The sequence below is a fragment of the Arvicanthis niloticus genome, chromosome 15, assembly GCF_011762505.2.
Source record: "Arvicanthis niloticus isolate mArvNil1 chromosome 15, mArvNil1.pat.X, whole genome shotgun sequence".
Classification (NCBI taxonomy): Eukaryota; Metazoa; Chordata; class Mammalia; order Rodentia; family Muridae; genus Arvicanthis; species Arvicanthis niloticus.
In genome coordinates this window covers 66,999,615-67,020,267 of record NC_047672.1, presented here as the reverse complement: position 1 = coordinate 67,020,267, position 20,653 = coordinate 66,999,615, and the positions used below count along the sequence as shown (strand labels likewise).

At 36.1% G+C, this 20,653-nt stretch overlaps 1 protein-coding gene across 6 annotated transcripts in view; it reads right to left on the bottom strand.

Moving 5' to 3' along the window:
* Positions 1–20,653, bottom strand: part of Cacna2d1 (calcium voltage-gated channel auxiliary subunit alpha2delta 1) — a 395,918-nt gene that overhangs the window by 12,857 nt on the left and 362,408 nt on the right. For 3 of the 6 annotated variants that reach the window (XM_034518854.2, XM_034518856.2, XM_034518857.2), the window contains 11 exons: positions 16,649–16,725; positions 15,401–15,421; positions 14,661–14,721; positions 8,567–8,664; positions 5,574–5,661; positions 4,398–4,460; positions 3,643–3,746; positions 2,688–2,774; positions 1,430–1,497; positions 1,028–1,066; positions 522–593 (listed from right to left, as the gene is read on the bottom strand). In XM_034518854.2, the coding sequence (XP_034374745.1) occupies positions 522–593; positions 1,028–1,066; positions 1,430–1,497; positions 2,688–2,774; positions 3,643–3,746; positions 4,398–4,460; positions 5,574–5,661; positions 8,567–8,664; positions 14,661–14,721; positions 15,401–15,421; positions 16,649–16,725 (778 nt within the window). The remainder of the gene's footprint in view (positions 1–521; positions 594–1,027; positions 1,067–1,429; positions 1,498–2,687; positions 2,775–3,642; positions 3,747–4,397; positions 4,461–5,573; positions 5,662–8,566; positions 8,665–14,660; positions 14,722–15,400; positions 15,422–16,648; positions 16,726–20,653) is intronic. The other 3 variants (XM_034518855.2, XM_034518858.2, XM_034518859.2) reach the window with 1 other exon arrangement.

Here is a 20,653-nt window from a genome sequence, read left to right as displayed (position 1 = left end):
ATCAACTTCTAGCTTTGGCAGAGAAGCCATCTTTAGTCAGACAAAGGGCTCATGCTGGGAGCTCTTCATATAAACATAACCCCTTGAGATGTAGAGCCAGAATCCATAGTGTTTTATGACCAATTTGCAAATTTTAATCTAGAAATTGCACCTGGCCATATGACGACTTAAGACATTACCAACTGATTGTATTTTTAAAACAATTTTCTGAATTGTTGAACAAATTTCTGAATTGTTGAAAGAATGAAGGCAAGTTCATTTCATTTTAAAATCCTCAACTACCTGCTTTAATGGTGACTCCTGTTATCTAAAAGTAAAGTCAATTACCAGAGGAGAGCTAGATTGACTGTTTAGAGTACATTGGTTGACATTATATTAACCTCTTGAAGATCTACTTTGTGATGAAAATGAAACAAGTCATCAGTTTCTAAAAATAAAATAAAAAAACCAAAAAACAAAAAAACCTATGGGGTCTCTCAATTTGCATCGTAGAAAGTCACTTTGGAAACTGCACTTCATACCTGATTAGTGTAATCATCGTGATTGGCCATCAAAAGAAATCCGCCATCATCTAGAATGACACAGTCCATTACCTATGAGAAGGAAGCAACAGGTGTTTAGGAAGGTCAGAATGCTGCTCCATCATTTTCACAGAGGACACAGGTATTTGAAAACATATCGTCAGCATTTAGTTCATTTCCCCAATGCAGACTGCAATCAAGACCAACAGGATGCTTTTCTTAGAAACTTCCTTATGAACAAATAAAGTTGGAGATGTTCAAAAGGTTCCACCCTCACCAATACTGAGCAGATTATGGTCCACATGGACATGGCTCTTCTTCCCTTGAGATATAAATATTTTCTGAAGAAGCATTGAAAGTTCCATATAAATCAGTTTTCTATAGAATTTATTAGCGTTAGTTAGAAACAAATTCCCAGGATCTTTTAAATCATTGAAATGTCTGTTATTCAGCAGACAAGAGAAACAAATATACTACAGTCAAATGTATTTTAAAAGTTTTCTTACATCACTGTTTCTTTTGCAGTCACAAACTGGACCAGCGCACTAAAAAATATAAATAAATAAATAAATAAATAAATAAATAAAATCATTTCACAGTTTAAAACTAGTTAAATTTAATAACTACCTCCTTAAAATGCAACAGCCTTGAATAATTTTAGCTAATCTAAATAAGATTTCATAATCATAGTTTATATGAAAAAAGATACTAGTTCCATTTTAAAACCAATATCAATATGTATCTGTATGAGCATGTCGAGTTGTCAAACACTGAAAACAGGAATTCATATTTTTATTTAAGTGTAGTAACTTTGGAAATTTACTTTGCCCCTACACAGGGGTCATATTTACTTATGTAAACATTGAGACTATTAATCATATTTTAATAACTTTGAAAAAAAATCTTACCGGATCCCTGATTGAAGTTTTGGTAAAATTTTCTATCCAGGAATTTACATCAATTTTAATTCCCACAACTGAAAAAGTAATGTAAGTTAATTTGAAGTCATAATTGCTATAATAGCATCTTTTCAATGTAACAGCTTATACTATTTATAAACTAGCCAATAAACTTGCATATAAGGTCTTTTTTTTTATTAGAGACTCAGTTTTCAGTGTCTTTAAGAAATAATGCTTATAGTCTTTAAACTAAGTCATAAACAAGTAGCTCTCAACCTGTGGGCCTTGACCCCTGGGCAAACCTTTATCTCCAAAAAATTTACATTACAGTTCATAACAGTAACAAAACTACAGCTATGAAGTAGAAATGGATGTAGTTTTATGGTTGGTTTCACCACAACATGAGGAGCCTTAAGGGGTTGTAGCCTTAGGATGGTTGAAGACCACTACCATACATTACATTAGAAGAAAAAAAATTAAAATAATCATCACCCGGCTGTCCAATTAATTAATAGTATTACCTAAAACTAATGTGAATACTGATCTGAAAAGTATGAGATGATCTGAGCAGTACATATAAAAGGTTACTCTCACCCTACCAGTTCAAACATTGGACTCTTAAGGAACATTTGTTGAAAGAGTGGATAGATGAGTGTATGAGATATTGAGAGTGAGAGGAAGAGTGAGTAGCTGAGAGAATAAGTAGTGAGTAAATTAGCAATGGAGGGAAAGGGGAATGAGCTAGTTACCAACAGTGATTCCTAGGAGCTGAACCACTGGCAGAGAAACATTGTTCCTAGGAGCAGACAATCAGCTCCCTCTCATCCATCTGGTCTCTCTAAACATACCAGCACACAGTGCTACGATGGAAATCTACACCGTGCGAGACTTCATTGTATCCAGTCACTACAGCTCATTGCCAGTTCTCATTTGTACTGCTCTATGTTTTTGTTTGCTTGGTTGATTTAACTTTCTTTTCCAAATTCTTGAACATTTCACTTAGAATCAGCCCTAAATCTTTTCAGCGGCTACAGAGTAGTCTAGTATACAGATATGTCAAAATAATTTCACGTTTAAATGATTATTAATATGCACAGCATTGATTGGTGCAAATATTTCATGTGTTTGAAAATAGGAGAAGGTTGGCACTGTTGGATCAATCCCAGATTTAAAACTTTGATCTTCCCAATAAATGACTCCAGTTTATGATGAAATATAAATGTCTTGCTTAACCTTGCACACATGTATAGATGATGTAGGTGCTTACCTGCAGGCTTAAGAAGTTTTCCTTGGATATACAGTTCTACAGCTTTGCTTACCATAATTCCAGATTCATAGGCACCAGGTCCACTTTCTAAAAAAAAAGGAAACAGGCTAATCTCATCTAGATGCGTCATGATTCCAAGCCTTTGAGTGCTTCAAGTGAATCATTCTACTTTTAAAGAGATTTCAGCTCCCTCTTTTCTTCCTGAATATACCAAGAAAAATTGAGTAATCATGAATTGACTTTATTTATTTACTGACAGAGACAATCCAACTTGATTTTTCTACTCTATACTATAATGGACATATGTCCAATCATGGTTGTGTGATATTATCAAACTGTTAGGGAGGCTGCTGGAGAGAAATGGAAGGAACGATAATAGGGCCACAAAAGATGCTTTGCCATACAGGAGATACGTGTCTGTAGACACAACTCTGAAACTTTAAGAATTTCAGTTCCCTCATTTTTAAAATGTGAATAATAAGATAACTATGTATACAGATGGTGAAGGCTTGAACTAAAAAGCCCCCTCCAGGGGGGAAACCATATAAATTATTCAAAAGACAGGTTATTCATTTTTATAGATAGCAAATTACACAATTATCAAAGATAAGATGCAATTCATCACTATACACCAACCAGTTTCATTCATTAGCTATGTTTGAAGGTAGTAGATGAAATACATGAGATTAGCCCCATGTGTTTCTACTTACCATGCATGCCTGCTAGAGATGCTAGCTCTGCATTGCTGGATGACCTTTTGCTGTGCATGAATTCTATTTCTTTAACTAAACGGGTGTTTCATTTCTGGTTTTCCAGTCTCTTGGACATATTACATACTTAATAATGAGCATTCTAGGCAGCTAGCAAAATATATTGATTTGAAGGGTGGGATACTAGGAAGAATCATTTAACACATAAAAGGACCGGAGAAGGCTGAATTCCAAAGAACACTCACTGTTAAAGTAGGGCGCGGTGAAAACGTAGTTATCGTTATCTAGGCTCCGTTTGTAGAAGCTGTCCTCATACGTCTCTGGGTTCTCTTGCCAATTTTCTCCAGCCCTAGGGAGGAAATGGCTTTCATCATTTATATTCCTTAAGGTGCATGATAACCTGAATTCCCTTTGTGGAAATAGAGCCATACAGACACGTCTCCTATTCAGGTATATCTAAGGAAGTCAGGTATGGATAGTGTAAGCGATACTCATTACTAAGCAATACATCAGCATAATAAGAATGAGAAAATGCTGACTTCCAGTTATGAAATTATGGATAAGTCAGTTAATTAATATTAATGAGCTTTGGTACCTATTCAGTCCACTGCAAGAAATGTTCCTAAGGTAGGGAGAGCTATGAGGCAAGGAAGAACAATGCAACCCAGGATGCACTGCACTGACACCGCTAGGGTCACTATTATGCTCATCTAACCAGTTGGACTCTGTCTACAAAGTAGAACATCTCTTTCAAGCTCTCTTACATTTTGTAATGGATATATACAAAGATGACAAGCATCTGCCATCAAAACATCCTATAATAATATTGTTCAGGCAAATGGAATATTTTACTAATATAAACATGTTAAACAATACTGCAATTTAATATACTAACAGTGATCGGTTTTCCCAAAGAGTAGCTTCCTTACATGGCCACATCCAGAGCCTGGGCACAGGCTGTGGCGATGCACTTAGTTTTACAGATGGTATGTGAACTTACTCTTTGGGATAAACCCTTGTAATCCCACCGTCAGTCACCACAAAGCGCGCCTTCACTCCTTTGCTGAAAGTGGAAGATAAAAAAGAGGACATTTGAAAAAATAAGCTGTAAAATACTAAACTCATAATACAAAATTACGTATTAACACACACAAAAGGTAGGTTAATAAACTGTGAAATTAAACTGCTGCTGCTAACATATTTAAGAGTCATTTAAGAAGAAAGAAGGATGATGTTGCCCTTTGAAGACTGACTTGTAGTCAGCAGGGAATACAGAGGAGATCAGTGTATAGAGAACAGTATGTATAAGGGAAAGTTAGCAAAAGTGTCTAGTATCCGTCTGTGAGAACTACTTAAGAGAAAGGGAAAGAAATTACAGGAAGTCCTTTCTCCAGTACAAGTTTCTTAAAGGGTCCATTTTGAAGTTTATGCTTGACAATTGCCTCCTCCTTCACCTGTCTGAGACAGGATTTGGGCTATGCACATGACACTTAAACATGTGCAACCCCTGCTTCACTTCCTAAATGCTGGGATGAGAGATCTGTACTAGCAACATTGTCTTCAAGCTCCATCTTTATCTTCATTACAAGTATATTTTGGAAACAGACCTGGGGCAGAGATGCTTTGTAGGGGCAATAGACTTAGAATTGGGAACAGGACTGGGAAGCACTAATGGCACAGAACCTGGCTGCTGTAATTTCTGAAAAATGGTATTTTAGGGCCTTGATGATAAAGAAGAGGAAGAAGCACGATGAGGAGGACGATCTAGCATCAAGTGCTTGACTGGAAACAAATGGAGACGAGATTGTGAATGTGAACCACCCTGAGGGACGCTCTACTTCTTAAGTATACAGCATGTGCCAGAAAGCTGAGTAACTGTCAGTAGGAAACACATTTTGCCATGGACACACACACACACACACACACACACACACATCTATTTAATATGCTTTAGCCATGTTAACATGTAACACTCACAAATGGGCAATATTATGCTGAGTTACACTTGCAACTGAAAATGCAACTTATCAACAATTATAAAATGATATTCTGAGAAATCATATCTAAAGCTAAATAACTAACTGAATTTATGATGGCCATTATCCAAAAGTTTCCCAGGGAGATGTGAAAATGAAATGCAAAATATATACTTTTATTAACTACAACAAATACTTACATATTTTTCTGCTTACTCCAATAATTTTGGACAAGTTCATTTGTAAAACCTGCATCCAGCAAGATTCTATTAATCAAATCTGTATTACCTAACACAGACAAAAAGGATTTTTTTTAATTAAACTTACATAGGTTTTAAATTCCAATTAATAATGAAACAAATATATTCACTATTTTCAAAACCAGTTCTGTAGATACTCAAGAATATTTTGTATGAATCTGGTATTTTTAAATCCCTTATCTTGTCTTACATATTGAGGATATGAATGAATTAGTATTACAAAAGCCAATCATTACTAAGAGAAAATGTTTTATCAAAAAACATCTGACTTCTAGACAGGACAAGGAAGCTGTACCTATGAAAACTGACCAATAATGTTGCCTAACCAAGACATGCACAGTGACAATAACAGTTGCTATGTCACACTGAGAGGGGAAACTTTGTAGTAGGAGCTAAAGTGGGAGAAGTAAGGAGAAGAAGAGGAGGAGTAAAGAGAGGAGAAGGAAGAGGAGAAGCTAAGGAAGAGATGGAGAATGAGAGGGAAGAGATGGAGGCTGATGTTCGCTTGTCTGTAGCAGTCAAAAGTAGTTGGTATATCTAGGTTGGGTATTGGGTTACACCTCTGATTGTAAGGGTATTATGTTATTGATAATTACTAAATATATAAGCCTTTGGATAATCTAAGCAGTAGAATCTCATTTGTACCAAGCCCGTGTGGTTGGTGGGATGGTCCAGGCACTGCCCGGCCTTGCAGAGACAGCATGGAAGATTGGCAGAGCCATCTCCTACACTGGCGTTTTGTGGGTGGCAAGGCTGGTGTCTCTGGCTGGCCGTTTCTAGCTGTGGCACAGGCCACATGGTTGAGCTAGGCAGAACCTCCACATCCTAGATAGTTGACTTAACCAGAGGCCGTTTTTTTAAATGCTTACTACAACAAAACTTTACACAACATCACTCATGATGAACTACTGGCAAATAGTGACTGCTGAGAAAGAGACAATCAGTTGTCTCTAGGGACAAGCCCTTGATAGGATATCCAATTCCTTGTCATCAACCCATATTTATATGAACAACACTAACTGGATACACACACAGACACATATATATCTTAAATATATATAAACCCATACATATGAGCACAAATAATTAAAAATAAGAGGTCATGAACTTGATGGGGAGTAGGGTGGGAGGCATTGAATAAAAGAAAGGGAGGAAAGAAAAAGGATGTGAATGCAGTGATTATGGATGAAACTCTGGAGAAAATCTTAAAAACAAATAAATAAATAGATGAAAATTCAAAAAGATATCTGCAGTATGATAGTTTAGGAAACAAAGAAATGATTTTCTGTTTTCTGTATTTTGTTTGGTTTTCTAGCTTAATATGTGGTTACACATCATGTATATATATGTGTATGTATGATGTATATGTATATGTATGTATATATACATATAAACACATGTATATATGTACATATTTATATATGTATTCATTTATGCATATATGTATATGTGCGTATATGTATATATGTATATGCAATATACTTATACTCTTGTATAGGTAGGATTATTAAATGAAATTATCAAGTAAAAACATAAAACAAAAAAGTCCCCATCTACTTTCACCTTTTTTAAATAAAGAGAAGGTCCTTTATCTCTTCCACATTCCACAGTGGACATAATCTTTTTAGATTGTAAACTGGACTTCTCTAAAACTCCTATAAATGTCAATTTTCATGTTTGTTTTGGAACAAGGAAAAGGTTTAGAATTATCCTATACCAGCACCATTCTAAAACTGAGTTTTAAATGTAGTAATATCAGTTCAAGAGCACCAGCTTTAGGCTGCCATTTATGGAATACGTGAAGAGCATGCTTGTCCACAGAGAAAATAAAAAATGAGGACACAAATCACAGAGCATATCTTATTTATTTTGCCTGTTGTGGTTTGTCTACTCTCAGGGTATGAAACTCTGAGACAACCTGAAGGTATGTTCTTCTCATATTCATGATAAAACCTATCTGATTCAAATAAGGAATATATAGTCTTCACTAATATCCGACTTGTATAAGAGGCAGAGTTGAGATGGAACAATTCAGCTGGTTTTCCAACATAAATTTGAGTTGGAGGACAGCTTTAGAAAGGTGGATTTCTGGCTTTGATAACTGATAGAAGTGGTTTGTTTAGACTTTTCAAAAAGAAGTAATTGGTTTTTAAAAATGGAAAAGAAAAGAGGAGGAAGTATATGTCTCATCTATTTCTTCATTTTTCAAATTCTATTTACTGGGATAAATTATGATATGCATTTGCTTTTTCTTACTTATTTATTACTTGAATTATATCCAAATATTGAACTTGTAGAAGCAATTTTTAGGCTGAAAAATTTTTTATTATTAAATGTTTAAAAGCCCAGAACCTAGGTATCTGAGAAAAATCATAAGGAAGTAATGGTATAGATTTATTGGCGAGATAATTATGATAAATCAAATTAATTTTTAAAATTGCCTTCAACTACCAGATTTGTCTCATAAAGTATGCAACTGCAGAAGCACATTTTTAGACAAAGTTGTTTGTCATCAAACTAAGTCATAAAGAAAGAAAACTTACAGGTCATTATTGTTTATATTCTATCCATAGGAAAACACCAATTTGATGACATAACACATTCAAAGAACATATCCTGTTTTCCTCTATATTGCAAGTGCACCACTGTAATTAAACTCTCCAAATAGGTGGTCAAACTAAATTTTCTAAATGCGAGAGGAGCTAGGGTAAGAACTCCATTTAACTACTTTCAAGGATGATATTGCGAATATAAAAAGTTAAAGACCAATTTGTTTCATACTATCATTAAAATGCATGCAGTTAAAAACCAAAACAAAACAAACAGCCCACCAATAAGCTGATATGATTACCCTGAGACTTGATCAGATGAAACAAACTGACCACTTTGGATACAAGCACTGAGTCAAGTACTACAAATACATATATACTTACAAGAAGGGTTGTTTGGAGTTTTTCTATCAATAAATTCATTGAAATTTAAAAGAAATTCGGTGTTATTATCTGAAGGTTTAAGGTCATTGCAATATTCCCTGAAAAACAAGATTTGAATACTTAAGGTATTAAAATCAAAACTTTACAACTTTATTGTTTTGTGAAACATCATTTATCGGTTATATGGCTTTGCAAATGATTGAACTTATTACTCCTATTTTCTGATCTCTAAAATATAACAATCCACTGTTAGTAAATGCTGAGACTACAACCAGTATATATTCACTGCCTAGCCTTTGGCGAGTGGGTGCTTAGTCCAGATGTACTTACTTAAATATTATGGTAAATGTGGCTTTTATAAATTTCATTTAATAACTAAGACACATTTAAATATCTATTTTTTAGAATATTAATAGTTTGATTATATTTCATATACTTTTTTGCATAGCAATCTGTATTTCAATTTAATTTCAATTTAATTTAATCTGTATTTCAATCTGTATTTAAAACATAAGAATGTTGTGCATATGTATAAATATCTTAAATAATTGACTTATTTTGAGGGATATTAAGAAAACATATCCTCAGAATAGGCTGTTAGAAAAAAGAGGGATGCTGGTTTGTTGGTTTTTTTTTTTTTTTTTTTTTTTTTTTTTTTTTTTTTTTTTTTTGTGTTTTTGAGACACAGTCTTACTACGTAATCTTGGAATTTGCTATGTAGTTGAGCCTGGTCATAGTAACAGGCTATAGGAACAGTAGTAGTACATTAGAGATGTCATAACCATAAGATGAGTGTAAAGGACAGTGTAAGGTGTGAAGTGGAGTTGGCCTGAGTCTACCAGATAAGATGTATATGCTGTAAATAGATAACCAAAGGAGCAGTAGGGTCACCTAAGTCCTTTGAAGCCCAGAAGATCTTAAATGAGTCCTAGATGATAACCAGTGAACTACAAAGTTTGATTTGCACTCCTAGATGTTGTTTTCTTTTTAGCTGTAACTGTTTATTGAATCATATTTCTTAGAATAATAAAGTATATGATTTGGGTTTTGGATTTACAGAAGTCCATAGTTAGGAGACTTTGAAGTTTTACAGAGATCTTCCACCAAAATCCAAAAAGGCAGTATAACTTTTAAAATTATACTGTTTTATATTGTTATGTTAACATGAGATCTTAGGGATAAACAATAAAGGGAAGGTTATGGTTTAATCATTATGCATTTGTTTCAAGGTAACAGGGGTCAATTATGTTAGTTAACTTTTCTCAACTTGACACAAACTAGAGTCACCTTAGAAGAGAAAACTTCAACTAAGATGTTACCTCTATCAGATGGTCTGTGGGCATGTCTGATGTGCATTGTCTTTAAAGATTAATATGGAAGGGCCCAGTCCACCATGGGCAGTGACACTCCTGGACAGGTGGTCTTGGGTTATATAAAGAAGTAAACTAAGCAAGTCATGGAAATCAAGCCAGTAAGTAGAACTCCTCCATGGACTCTGTTTCAGTCCTTGCCTTTAGGGCTCTTCTTGAGCTCTTCTTGAGCTCTTCTTCTGCCTTCTTTCAAAGATGGATTATGATGTTAAACTATAAGAAATAACTCTCTTCCCTCTCTGAGTTGCTTCTGGGTATGGTGTTTTATCATAGCAACAGAAAACACATTAAAACATTAAGTAATTCTTGTAGTAATTCATCATAAGTAAAGCATGAAGATCCCGCTTTCCAGAACCTACATAATTCCAGGTGTGATGACAGATAGAGGAGACAGGTGGACCCTTGGGACTTTCGGGCTTGGAAGCCTGGCCTGATTGGCTGAACTCTAAAGCAATGGGCTAATGTGAGTCTCTCTTTTAAAAAATGATTTTCAAGCAACAACATTCTCTAAGGTTGACCTCAGGTCTCTGCATGTATGCATATACACTCACATACACACTGACACAGGTAAACATGTGTATATGCACGATCACAGTTATTATTCATAACCAAATTCATTCTTAAAATGATACTCATACATTCTTAGATTCTCCAATTACCAAGTAGTTACTGAGAGCTACAGTCTACAGAACAAGGGATTCAATACTGAATGTCGAATAGTAATTTGAATGGACATATAGTAACTGAAGTAAACTGAATAAATAAAAAGTGCCTGAATCTTTGGTAAGGGAAACAAAGGATTGCATGAAACAATCACTGGGACATAGAACAGAGTGCTGGTTGAAACTTTCCAAGCTGACCTTGGAGTTTAGGAGTTTGGGGTATGTGTATACAGTGTGAAAAATGCAAGACAGAGTAGGTAGAAGAAAGCAGGCAATGAAAAACAACAAAAACAACAGCCCAGTGCTGCTTTTAGAAACAGACTAAATACATCTGGAATTTAAAACAGGCATGGGCAAAACTCTTAAAAAGAAGACAATACAGCAAGTGATTCAGGCTCTGTGGTCTCTGGTGTTTGTTCTGGGACGAGTCCAATTAAATCGACTGCTATAGTAGCCCTTAGCATCTGTGTCCTGCAAAGCTTTAATGGTAAACTTGACACAGACTAGAGTCAATTGAATGAGAAATCTCAGTTGATAGATTTTGCACAGGTCAGTTTGGCCAGTGGGCATGTCTGTGGGTGGGACCATTCCCTTTGCAAATGATCTTATCCTGTACGAAAAAAGTCAATAAGCAAGTCTCTGTGAACTGGCCAAAAAGCAGTGTTCTCCCACAGTTTCTGTTTCAAGTTCCACCTTAAATTCCTGCCCATTCTCTCCACTACAATAGATCATAACTTGGGACTGTAATCTAAATAAACCCATTCTTCTGCCAAGTTGCTTTTAGTCAGAGTTTTTTATGACAGCGGCAGTAATCAAACTAGAACGAAAGTGTAGCTGCCAGAAACAGTACATAAGAAAATGAGATTTTCTGCACTTTAATAAACAGCCAGTCTGCAAGCTCCTAGTTTATAGTAAAGGGAACCACAAGAGAGCCCTGAACCCTGGTGACAGCACACTTGAAAGCTATGGAATACAGCCCAGGTAACCACCATAGCAGTGCAGAGCCACTGGTTAGTAATTAGCAGTTGAGAAAGATGCCTTTACAGAGTAAAAGCTCTCTAGTCACAGGGTTGGAAAGTAGAAGCAAACAGGAGGAAATGTGAGATCCATTCAGATGCTGCTTTATGCACAAAAGGCCCTGGCCTGCACTAGGGCAAAATAGCTACAGAGTGACAGAAATATACGTAGATCTTGAGGTAGAACTGGCAAGGCTCAGGGATCAATTAGACATCAGCAAAAGGGAGCAGACTGGGACCGCTAACATGTCTCAAAATTGTACATTGGAAAAATAATATTTTCTTCATAAAAGCAACACAAGTAGAGAGCTTCCATGTGGGACAAATATTTACAAGACTCTGAATTGGAAGCACATTGAAGAAATATTTCTATTAGGCTTTCCTGACACATGAATGTCTTATGCGGAAATACAAGGGTGGACAAAGACTGGCAAGAGATCTGTTCCATCCTCTACTGCAAGGTCAACAAGCCACTTGTGTCTGTTGTTTCTAGCAGTTAGGAGTGTCACGCTAGATTTGGGAGACATCACCTCAACTTGTAGATGAGGAATTAATGCATGGCTTGTGGCTTAAAGATGGACTCACATTAGACAAGAGCCTTGGTAAGCGCAGTTCTCAGCACCTTCTTTGTAAAAAATAGAGCTGAGGTTCATGGGAAAATCTTGCATTGGCAGCCGGATAGGGCTAAGAAGATTAGAACAGTGGAACATGGGGAGAGATCAGAGAGGATGGAGGAGATCAGCAACTCGGCCCACAGCACAAATGAAGGAGAAACTCTCTCAAAGCTGAGGATCAGCTTGGTTTATTGTGATTTTTCAAAACATTACACATACTACCAATTTTCAAATAGTGGCAGAATTTAGTAATTTTCATTTTCAGAAATAAAGGATTAACTCTGAATAACTTCAGGAACCCTTTTTAGGCACTGTGAAAATTTTCTGCATGAGTGCAACAGAAAAAAAATAATGGAATCTTCAATTTTTTAGATATTTCAGCCTAGATTAAAAGAAAATGAAATGGATTAGTAAGATATGTTCAAATGAAAATTATCTGATAAGGTCGGGCACTGCTATGGATACTTGGAATCTCAGAGTTGGAAGAGGAAGACAGGAAGGTCCTAAGAGCTTCTTTATCTAGGCTAGCAGTCTTCAAGCTTCAGATTCAATGAGAGACCCTGTCTCTGGGAACAAGGTGCAAAGCAATAGTGAAAGACCTCTTGTTTCCCTGGATGCACATGCTTACACACCCACATACAAATATACAAATACACACACACACACACACACACACACACACACTATGAGGCAATACATTTTTCTTCCCCTCCAGCTGCATGAGATAATTAATATTGAAAGGTATAGAAAACTTATGAAAAATATAGAAAGTTTTTATGACTCCTAGACCTGAGCAAGAGAATGCAGGTTTACTAGCTCCACCAAGAAAGCAGAACTAAATGTGAGATTTTAGGTCTTCACTGCCTTAGGATACATTCTACATTCCAGGAGGGGTACATTATCTCTGAGTTAGAGGACACTTGCTGGATTAACATTCAGGAAAGGAAGAGTGGGGCTGATTAACATTCCTCAGACCTCAGGGAAGAAAACCCACCTGCAGGTGGGGAAGGCACAAAGCAGGAAGACACATTCCTGACCACAGGAACTGGCTGACCGCAAGATAAATGGTTGGACAAGGTTACATCCTTACAAAAGATAAGTGTATAAGATGTTTTCCGCATGACCCTGACTAAATTTGGGTTGGGACCTTTTAAGACTTTCTACTGGTTTTATGTTATGTTTCCTTGGTAACCTCCTCACAACCCCCCCCCCCCACCTTGGTTTGAGGTTCTTCCCTAGATAAGCCCTCCACTCCCAGCCGACAAGGTTGACACTCCTCTGCTCTTGCGTGGGTCACGAGTCTAGGCCTCAGTCGACTGACCCTGAAATATACCTCATGCTGTTGCATCAAGAATGGTGTCTTGTGAGTTATTGGGTGGCTGTGAATTTCTGAGGCTTGAGGGAAGTCCTCCCTTCGTTTGGGGGTGGTCTTACACAGACAAGACACAAAGAGGCTGAAGAGAAAGAGGCAGATCTACACCAAGAAGAAAGCTGCTAGCAAAAGGATTGTCGCTAAGACACTGTCTGTGCTTAGATCTGGGATCAAAACTGTCACTACTTTGAGGAGAACAGACAAGTTCAGCTGGCAATGGCTGCACATTATGTTGACCTCATAAAGCTGGTGTTTCTTCTGCCCACTGTGTTGCAAGATGGGGTCCTCTACTGTATCATCAGGAGCAAGAAGGCCAGGGTGGGATATCTGGTCCCCAAGAAGAGATACAGCACCATTGCCTCACATAGGTGAACTCAGAAGACAAAAATGCCCTGGATGAGCTAGTGGAAGCAAGCAGGACCAATCACAATGACAGATCCAACCATCTGGGGAGATAATGCCCTGGGTTCAAAAAAAATCAATGGTTTGCATTATCAACCTTAAAAAGGTAAAGGCAAAGACTTACTACCAATATAGGTTGCCTGTTTCCTGCAGACTGCTAAGTTTCCAATACATAAATATAACAAAAATTTGTTCTCCTATAAAAATTTTTGACAAGTATATAAAAATGTCATTATGAGCTTAAAACATTCCATATTTAAGTGTGTAGACTTACATATATATACACATATGTATCTGTATATATGCTCACAAGATAATTATATATATGGAGTACCTTTGTGCTTAAATATGTATAAACTATACTAGATGTATTTGTGTATTCCACAGATGAAAGACTCTCTGTCCCATCTGCCACTGTTCACCTGAGTTCTCACACTGCTCCATCTACAGCAATTGCTCCACAAGTACTTAAACAGATAGCAGGTATTTCAATGAATAAATAGGATATTGGAAGCTTAAAAGTCATTATCCTTTTGGTTCTATAATTTAACCCAGAATGAAGCTAGAGTAATCTTGACCCCAATTTAGGATTTTTTTTTTAAACGACAGAGCTAACAATGTGAGTTATTACAGAGGAAATCTGAACAACACAACCAACCTTGGTGCTATGAAGGTATAGCCAGATTCTTCAAAATTGTCTGGCTTCAGGGTTTCTGAATCTGAAAATGTAATGATATAAGATTAGATAAACAACATAGAGCATATATTACAAGGGTCTATGACAACATAAAGGCATTATAAAGAGTGCCTAGTTAGAAAAATTTAAATAGACTACTTACGTCCCAAAGTTGAAACAAATTAACTGACAAGATTCTCAGTGTTTTCCAACATGATAAGATCATAATATGGGTAACTTTCACAGACAATCACAGCAGAAATTTGACAAAAAATTCTACTCATACTTTTCCATTTACTAATTCTAATAAATTTAAATATCTTAAAATCTTAAAAGTATTAATCATATATTATAGCAAGTGTTTTGTTTAAAATATCAATGCAGAATTTTATCAACATTATGATAAAATGCTTTGAATGGATCCATTCATTCATTTAGTTAAGTAATAAGAATCTTATGGTAGGTATGAATTAGTAGGTGGAAAGATGTAAAAAGAAACGTGATATTAAGTCTAAAAAGAAAATTAAAACCGACTTGAGTGTGACAGGTTGCATGAGCAAACACAGGCACACCTGCCCTGTTCTACTACCAACTTTCAGGAAGTTATGGAGGTAATTCTAGCAACCATGAAGCACAGAGGATAATATCCAGTAGGAACGAAAATATTAGTGGAAATGCTGCATTCTAAACAGAAAGAAATTGAGCAACAAGAAAATACTTGCCCTTCATTTTCCCCTTTTTTGCTGTAAATCCATCAGAAAGAGAAAGCAGGGAAACAAAAAAAGAGGGTAAAGTAAAGGGGGTCACAAACAATATTTTATTCAGTGACTGTGAATAAAAATATTGTGCATAGATCAAAGGTCCATTTATGTACAGCTGTAGTTTGGAAAAAAAAAAACATGTATTTTTGAAGGCTGGAAGGTATGCCCTGGCAACTTTATTATTTTTCCCCTCTCTGTACTGTGGTTATTTCAAGGGTCTGTTTTGGCAGAGTGGTTGATGCGGGAGCAGTATCAAAGATGCCAGCCCTGAACAGAAGCACTTACCAATCAGCAAAGACTCACTAGTCATCCCCTCCTTTATCACATAAAGAACTAGCTCATGCAAAATTGCTGCTTGTTAAAAGACCATCATACCTATTACATGAGAGTGAAAATATATATTTTAATCATATGCAATATAGAAGTGTCTACCATTGCTGCAAACAGCAAAAGAACAGGCAGGAAAATGATGGAAGCCAGTAAAAGATATAGATGTATTTCTGTCCTGAATCCTAACAGAAAAAACATTTAATGTGCTGGTACACATCGATTGTTTTACGAAGGATATGATGGTCATTTTGGTTAACTAAATCTAGCCATCCAAAACAAAATAAAACTTAAAAATGACTTGATAGCCACTGATGTTAATCACTCCACATTCCGAAGGATGCTTAGAGGTGAATTCACTTGAGTTACTGAGACATCTAATTTGGATTTTAAGAAGAAAGCTAATTGCCAAGCACAGCATTATTTTGGCCAAATGCAAAAAAAAAAAAAAAAAAAAAAAGTAAGTAAATAAATGAATAAATAAATAAATAAAAAGGTAAGATAAGTAAAGGAAAAGCTTTGCTAGCACAGCACCAGGAGCAGAGACTATGTTGGTATTAGCATGTGAAACATTTCACACCAGCTCACAGACCCTTAAAACGACAGGCACAGAGGAGACAGCACTGCAATGATTCTCTGAGCACATAGCAAGGCAGGGAAGGGTGGTCGGACTGCCAGTGAGACTGGAGTACCTGCTCATATTCTATCCACGTAGAATATTTCTTGTTCCTTGCATGTTTGGAATGGGTTAGAATCATTGCTGTCGATTTGATAATAATACCTACTAAAATGTATAAGGCTTAGGTATTCCAAAGTCTAGGCATAAACATTTGAGACTAGGAGATAAGAAATAGACCCTGAAGTTGCTTTCACAGTACTTACATCTGGCCTGAGTTATTGTCTCTTCTATTTTGGCTTTTATATAGTAAAAACTGTACGTTGGCAATACCAAGGCCAAACTGCAATAGAAACAAGAGAAGCATAAACACAAACACACAAAAAAGAAACATAACTTAAAAAAAAAAAAAGACACGTCAAGCTCATATGAAAATCCAAAGACCTTCCTCATGAGAAGGAGAGGACATGTTACTCTGACACGTGAATGCATCCAGCAAATAGAATAATTTCCACCTTGCTAAACAGTGTCATCCAGCTCTCTACAGGACAGAGAATTAAGAGGCAAAGAAGTAATAAGCTACCTAATGCAGCCATAAGGTAGCTGAGGAGGAATGCCTTGGAGCCCTGGTACCTTCCCAGACACTGTCATTACATGTTCCAGATTTGGAAAAAAAAAAAAAAAGAAAGAAAGAAAGATAAAGAAAAATAAGGTTTAATTTTTAAACAAAGAAAATATCATAGCAGTTAGATATACTCTCTTTATTATACATAATGTTGAATGTTTTGAACCAATCATAATTAAAAATTAAAAAGTTATCATTGCCACTATCATACAATGCACAGAAATACACTCTTTGGAGGGATTCAATACCTACTGTTTTTAAAACAGCTCTGTTCCTACCGCAAGACCCCTAGTGTTTGCATGTGGACAAACTCTGACCTTTTATGCAGATTGTTTGCTTGTTTCATAGTCACTTGTACAATTCACTGAATAAGTGACTTAATACAAACATGCCACATGATAAGTATATTGTTATGTACAGAGGAAGGATTTCTTGAGTTTAGTAGATTAAAGAGTCATGAAGCCAATCTAGTCTCATGGTAGATGTCCTAACTAAAGAACAGTTCCACTGGAATCTTAGGTCAACTTCCAACTGTTTTAGTTGCAGAGTGTTAAGCAAGCCTGACACTCAACTTGTTTGAAATGATCACTCCCAAGAAGCTGTCAGGTAGGTAACCTCACACTCTTAGAAACTTCTAATTCATAGAACATCTGTTGACTGTATTAGAACTTGTAACTCAGATTAGGCAGTTGTTGTAAGTAAACTTCTCTTCCTAATGTAGTTAATATGCACATGTAAGAAAAAGGAATGATGTTTATCCATATTCGAAGTGCCTTGAACGTAAATGGATGCAAGAAATGCAAGTATTTCTAAGATGGCCAAGAAACTATGCACAAACAGGAATTCTTGGTTAATATGCTTTTAACATTACCCCAAATATTAGTGAAAGGCCAGAAAGTATGTTCCTTTCTAGGAATTTGAGTATTTTTAGGCAATTGTAGATAGATCTTTTAAGTCATCTGTGTCTACACAAACAGGAATAGAAATCCAAGCTATAATGTTAGTACATGTTACTGATAGACAATATATAATGCAATAAAATAGAAAATTTCAGACTTATGAATGTAAATATTAAAATTTCTCTGTATACATGTTCACATGCAAAGGTTTACTTCCAAAATTTTAATTTTGCAAGAAAGACAACAAAAATGAGTGCATGCTTGCTACCCTCAATTCACAAAGCTTTCACCATCATTAAGTAATTCATAGACTCTGCTCATGGGAAAAGGTCAGGGAACTACGATGTTATGTAGGTTTAATAAAAATTTCTGCATTTATTTTATAGGTAACTTCAAGGGGAGGCAGAGACTAAAATTAAAATAAGCAATGTGAGTATTCTGAAAACAAGATGACCTTTCATGATCCATTCGCCACTTACAGAAGAACAAAAATACCGAGTATTTAAAAACTGCCTGCTACAAAATTTCCCTCAAGGGGAATTAGGGCATTTTTATTGCTCCATCAGCATTTATCATCATCAGGAACTTCCAATTAAAGCTGATAACACCATATCATATGAAGACTACAGTGTCTCCCTATAAACTTCAGTTTCATCTTATGTACCACTAAAAGTGGCGTAACAACTCATGGGGATTCCAATGGAAGCTTTAAAATTGGCACATTAAATGCATGATGCATTGGCCTGTAAGACTGAGAGTGTTACTCGTAGTCACAAATCATTCTGTAGAAAAGTCGTTATATCTATTTCCAAGTCAAGCCAACAGTTGTTTCTTCCACATATAGCAGATAAGATCTTTCCCAACATTCCAAGGCAACGATGCTGTCAAAGGCAAAGACCGCTTGAGCTCATAATAGGAACCCAGTACAACAAGGCTTCTTTATTTTCTCTCAGAGATTAGAGTTTAATAAACCCAGTGACACCGGATGGATGACAGAGACTAAGCAATAGTTTGGTGGTGCACATAAATGTAGTTAAGTGCATTAAATGGACTATAACACAGTTTTCAACCCAAATTGTTTATCCCCCATCAAAGTATCTTTCTTTAGAAAATAGTGCATTCTAGTAAAAGAAGTCATTTTTCATATTTTAAAATGTATTACCTATGTTTAGGAAAACAGAAATCACCTGTGTCTAAAACTGGCATGCCATTCATGTAAACAAATCATACATCTTCAGGTAGAACATGATACTTATTTGTTATTTGTGAATTTGTCTGTCCAGACATTAGGGCGTGCATGTAATTGAGGCTAACATTAGAGATTGGGACAGGGCTATGTGAGGAAAGCATGCAAAGTAAGGATACCATGTCTCCTTCAGAGCACAGTGTGTTGCAGAAGCAGCAAAATGACAGAGCAGACAGGCTGGGTTAGAAATGGGTGGCACTCAGTTCCAGGGACTAAACTACCAACCAAAAAGTACACATGGAGGTATCCATGGCTCCAGATACATATGTAGCATAGGATGACCTTATCTGACATCAGATAACTGTTTTCTAGGCTTCACTGCACACAGGAACTTATAGCAGTTCCATACAATGTACAACACCTGTGCAAGCACAAGCCAGACAAAGCCCCAGCAAGATGAAGGGAGATGTGCACACAACCCCAGGCACAGTCTAGAGTTATTAGAGAATGATTGCTGTTGGAAAAGGAAGGGTACGTTTTCTAGGAGTGTAGCCCCTGGCAAGACTATCATACTTCTATGGAAGGTAACACAGACAAGAATACACTAGATGGTTAGGGAAGTGGGGGATGGGTCTGGGAGAAGTTGAGGGGGACAATTGCAATTAAAACAGCTGGATCCCAAAATTTAGAGAACTACAAAGATGACCCCAACATTTAGAGAACTACAAAGATAGCCTTGGCACTGAAGTAAAAGTAACTAACATGGCTCACTCATTGTCCTGGTCAAAAAGATTATGTTTCTACACTTTGATTATATGAGAACCAAAGCCAGGAACCATATTTCCAAACAGTGCAACAAGTACTTTTGTTTTATAATAAAGTCATTACTTAAGACAGAGCTTCCCACTGTCCTGTACCTTCATGGGCTTTTAAAAGTTTATTAAAAAAATTAGAAGATGGAAATAATCAAAAGCACTGAGGACACACATTAATCATAAATGTTAGATTATGATTACTGATCTACTCATCAGTAGATGGAAGAGAGTAAAATAATTAATTATAACTAAGTATAATCTAAATTATAACAAAGTATAATAACTAAGAGTAATCTAAAACCAAGAAAACTGGAGAAGGACTGGGATGTAATATCTCAAAACATTAACATTGTATTTTCTTCTACATTCTATGTGTCACCCCAAGAACAAAGGAGACAAGTTTCTATGTCAACAACATTGTAGCTTTCAGACATCTCTGGCACTCAAAGGCTCCCCTAAGAAATTATGTGTATGATGTTTTTAAACTGAGAACTTGCAAAAAAAAAAAAAAAAAAGACAGCAACAACAAAAACAGATATAGCTGAGTCCGAGTCTGGCACAACCAATTAATTAGGATTCATATTGATTGGAACTAGATGCAGAGCCAGAGTCCACAGTAGAATATTGTGATAGAAATTTTGGGTTATAATTTTGTGAATTTGACAAGATAAAACATTGAAAGTTTGTGCAAGTGAAAATGTATTTCTCCGAATTGAGACCTTTCAATTTTACACTTCTTTAGAAAG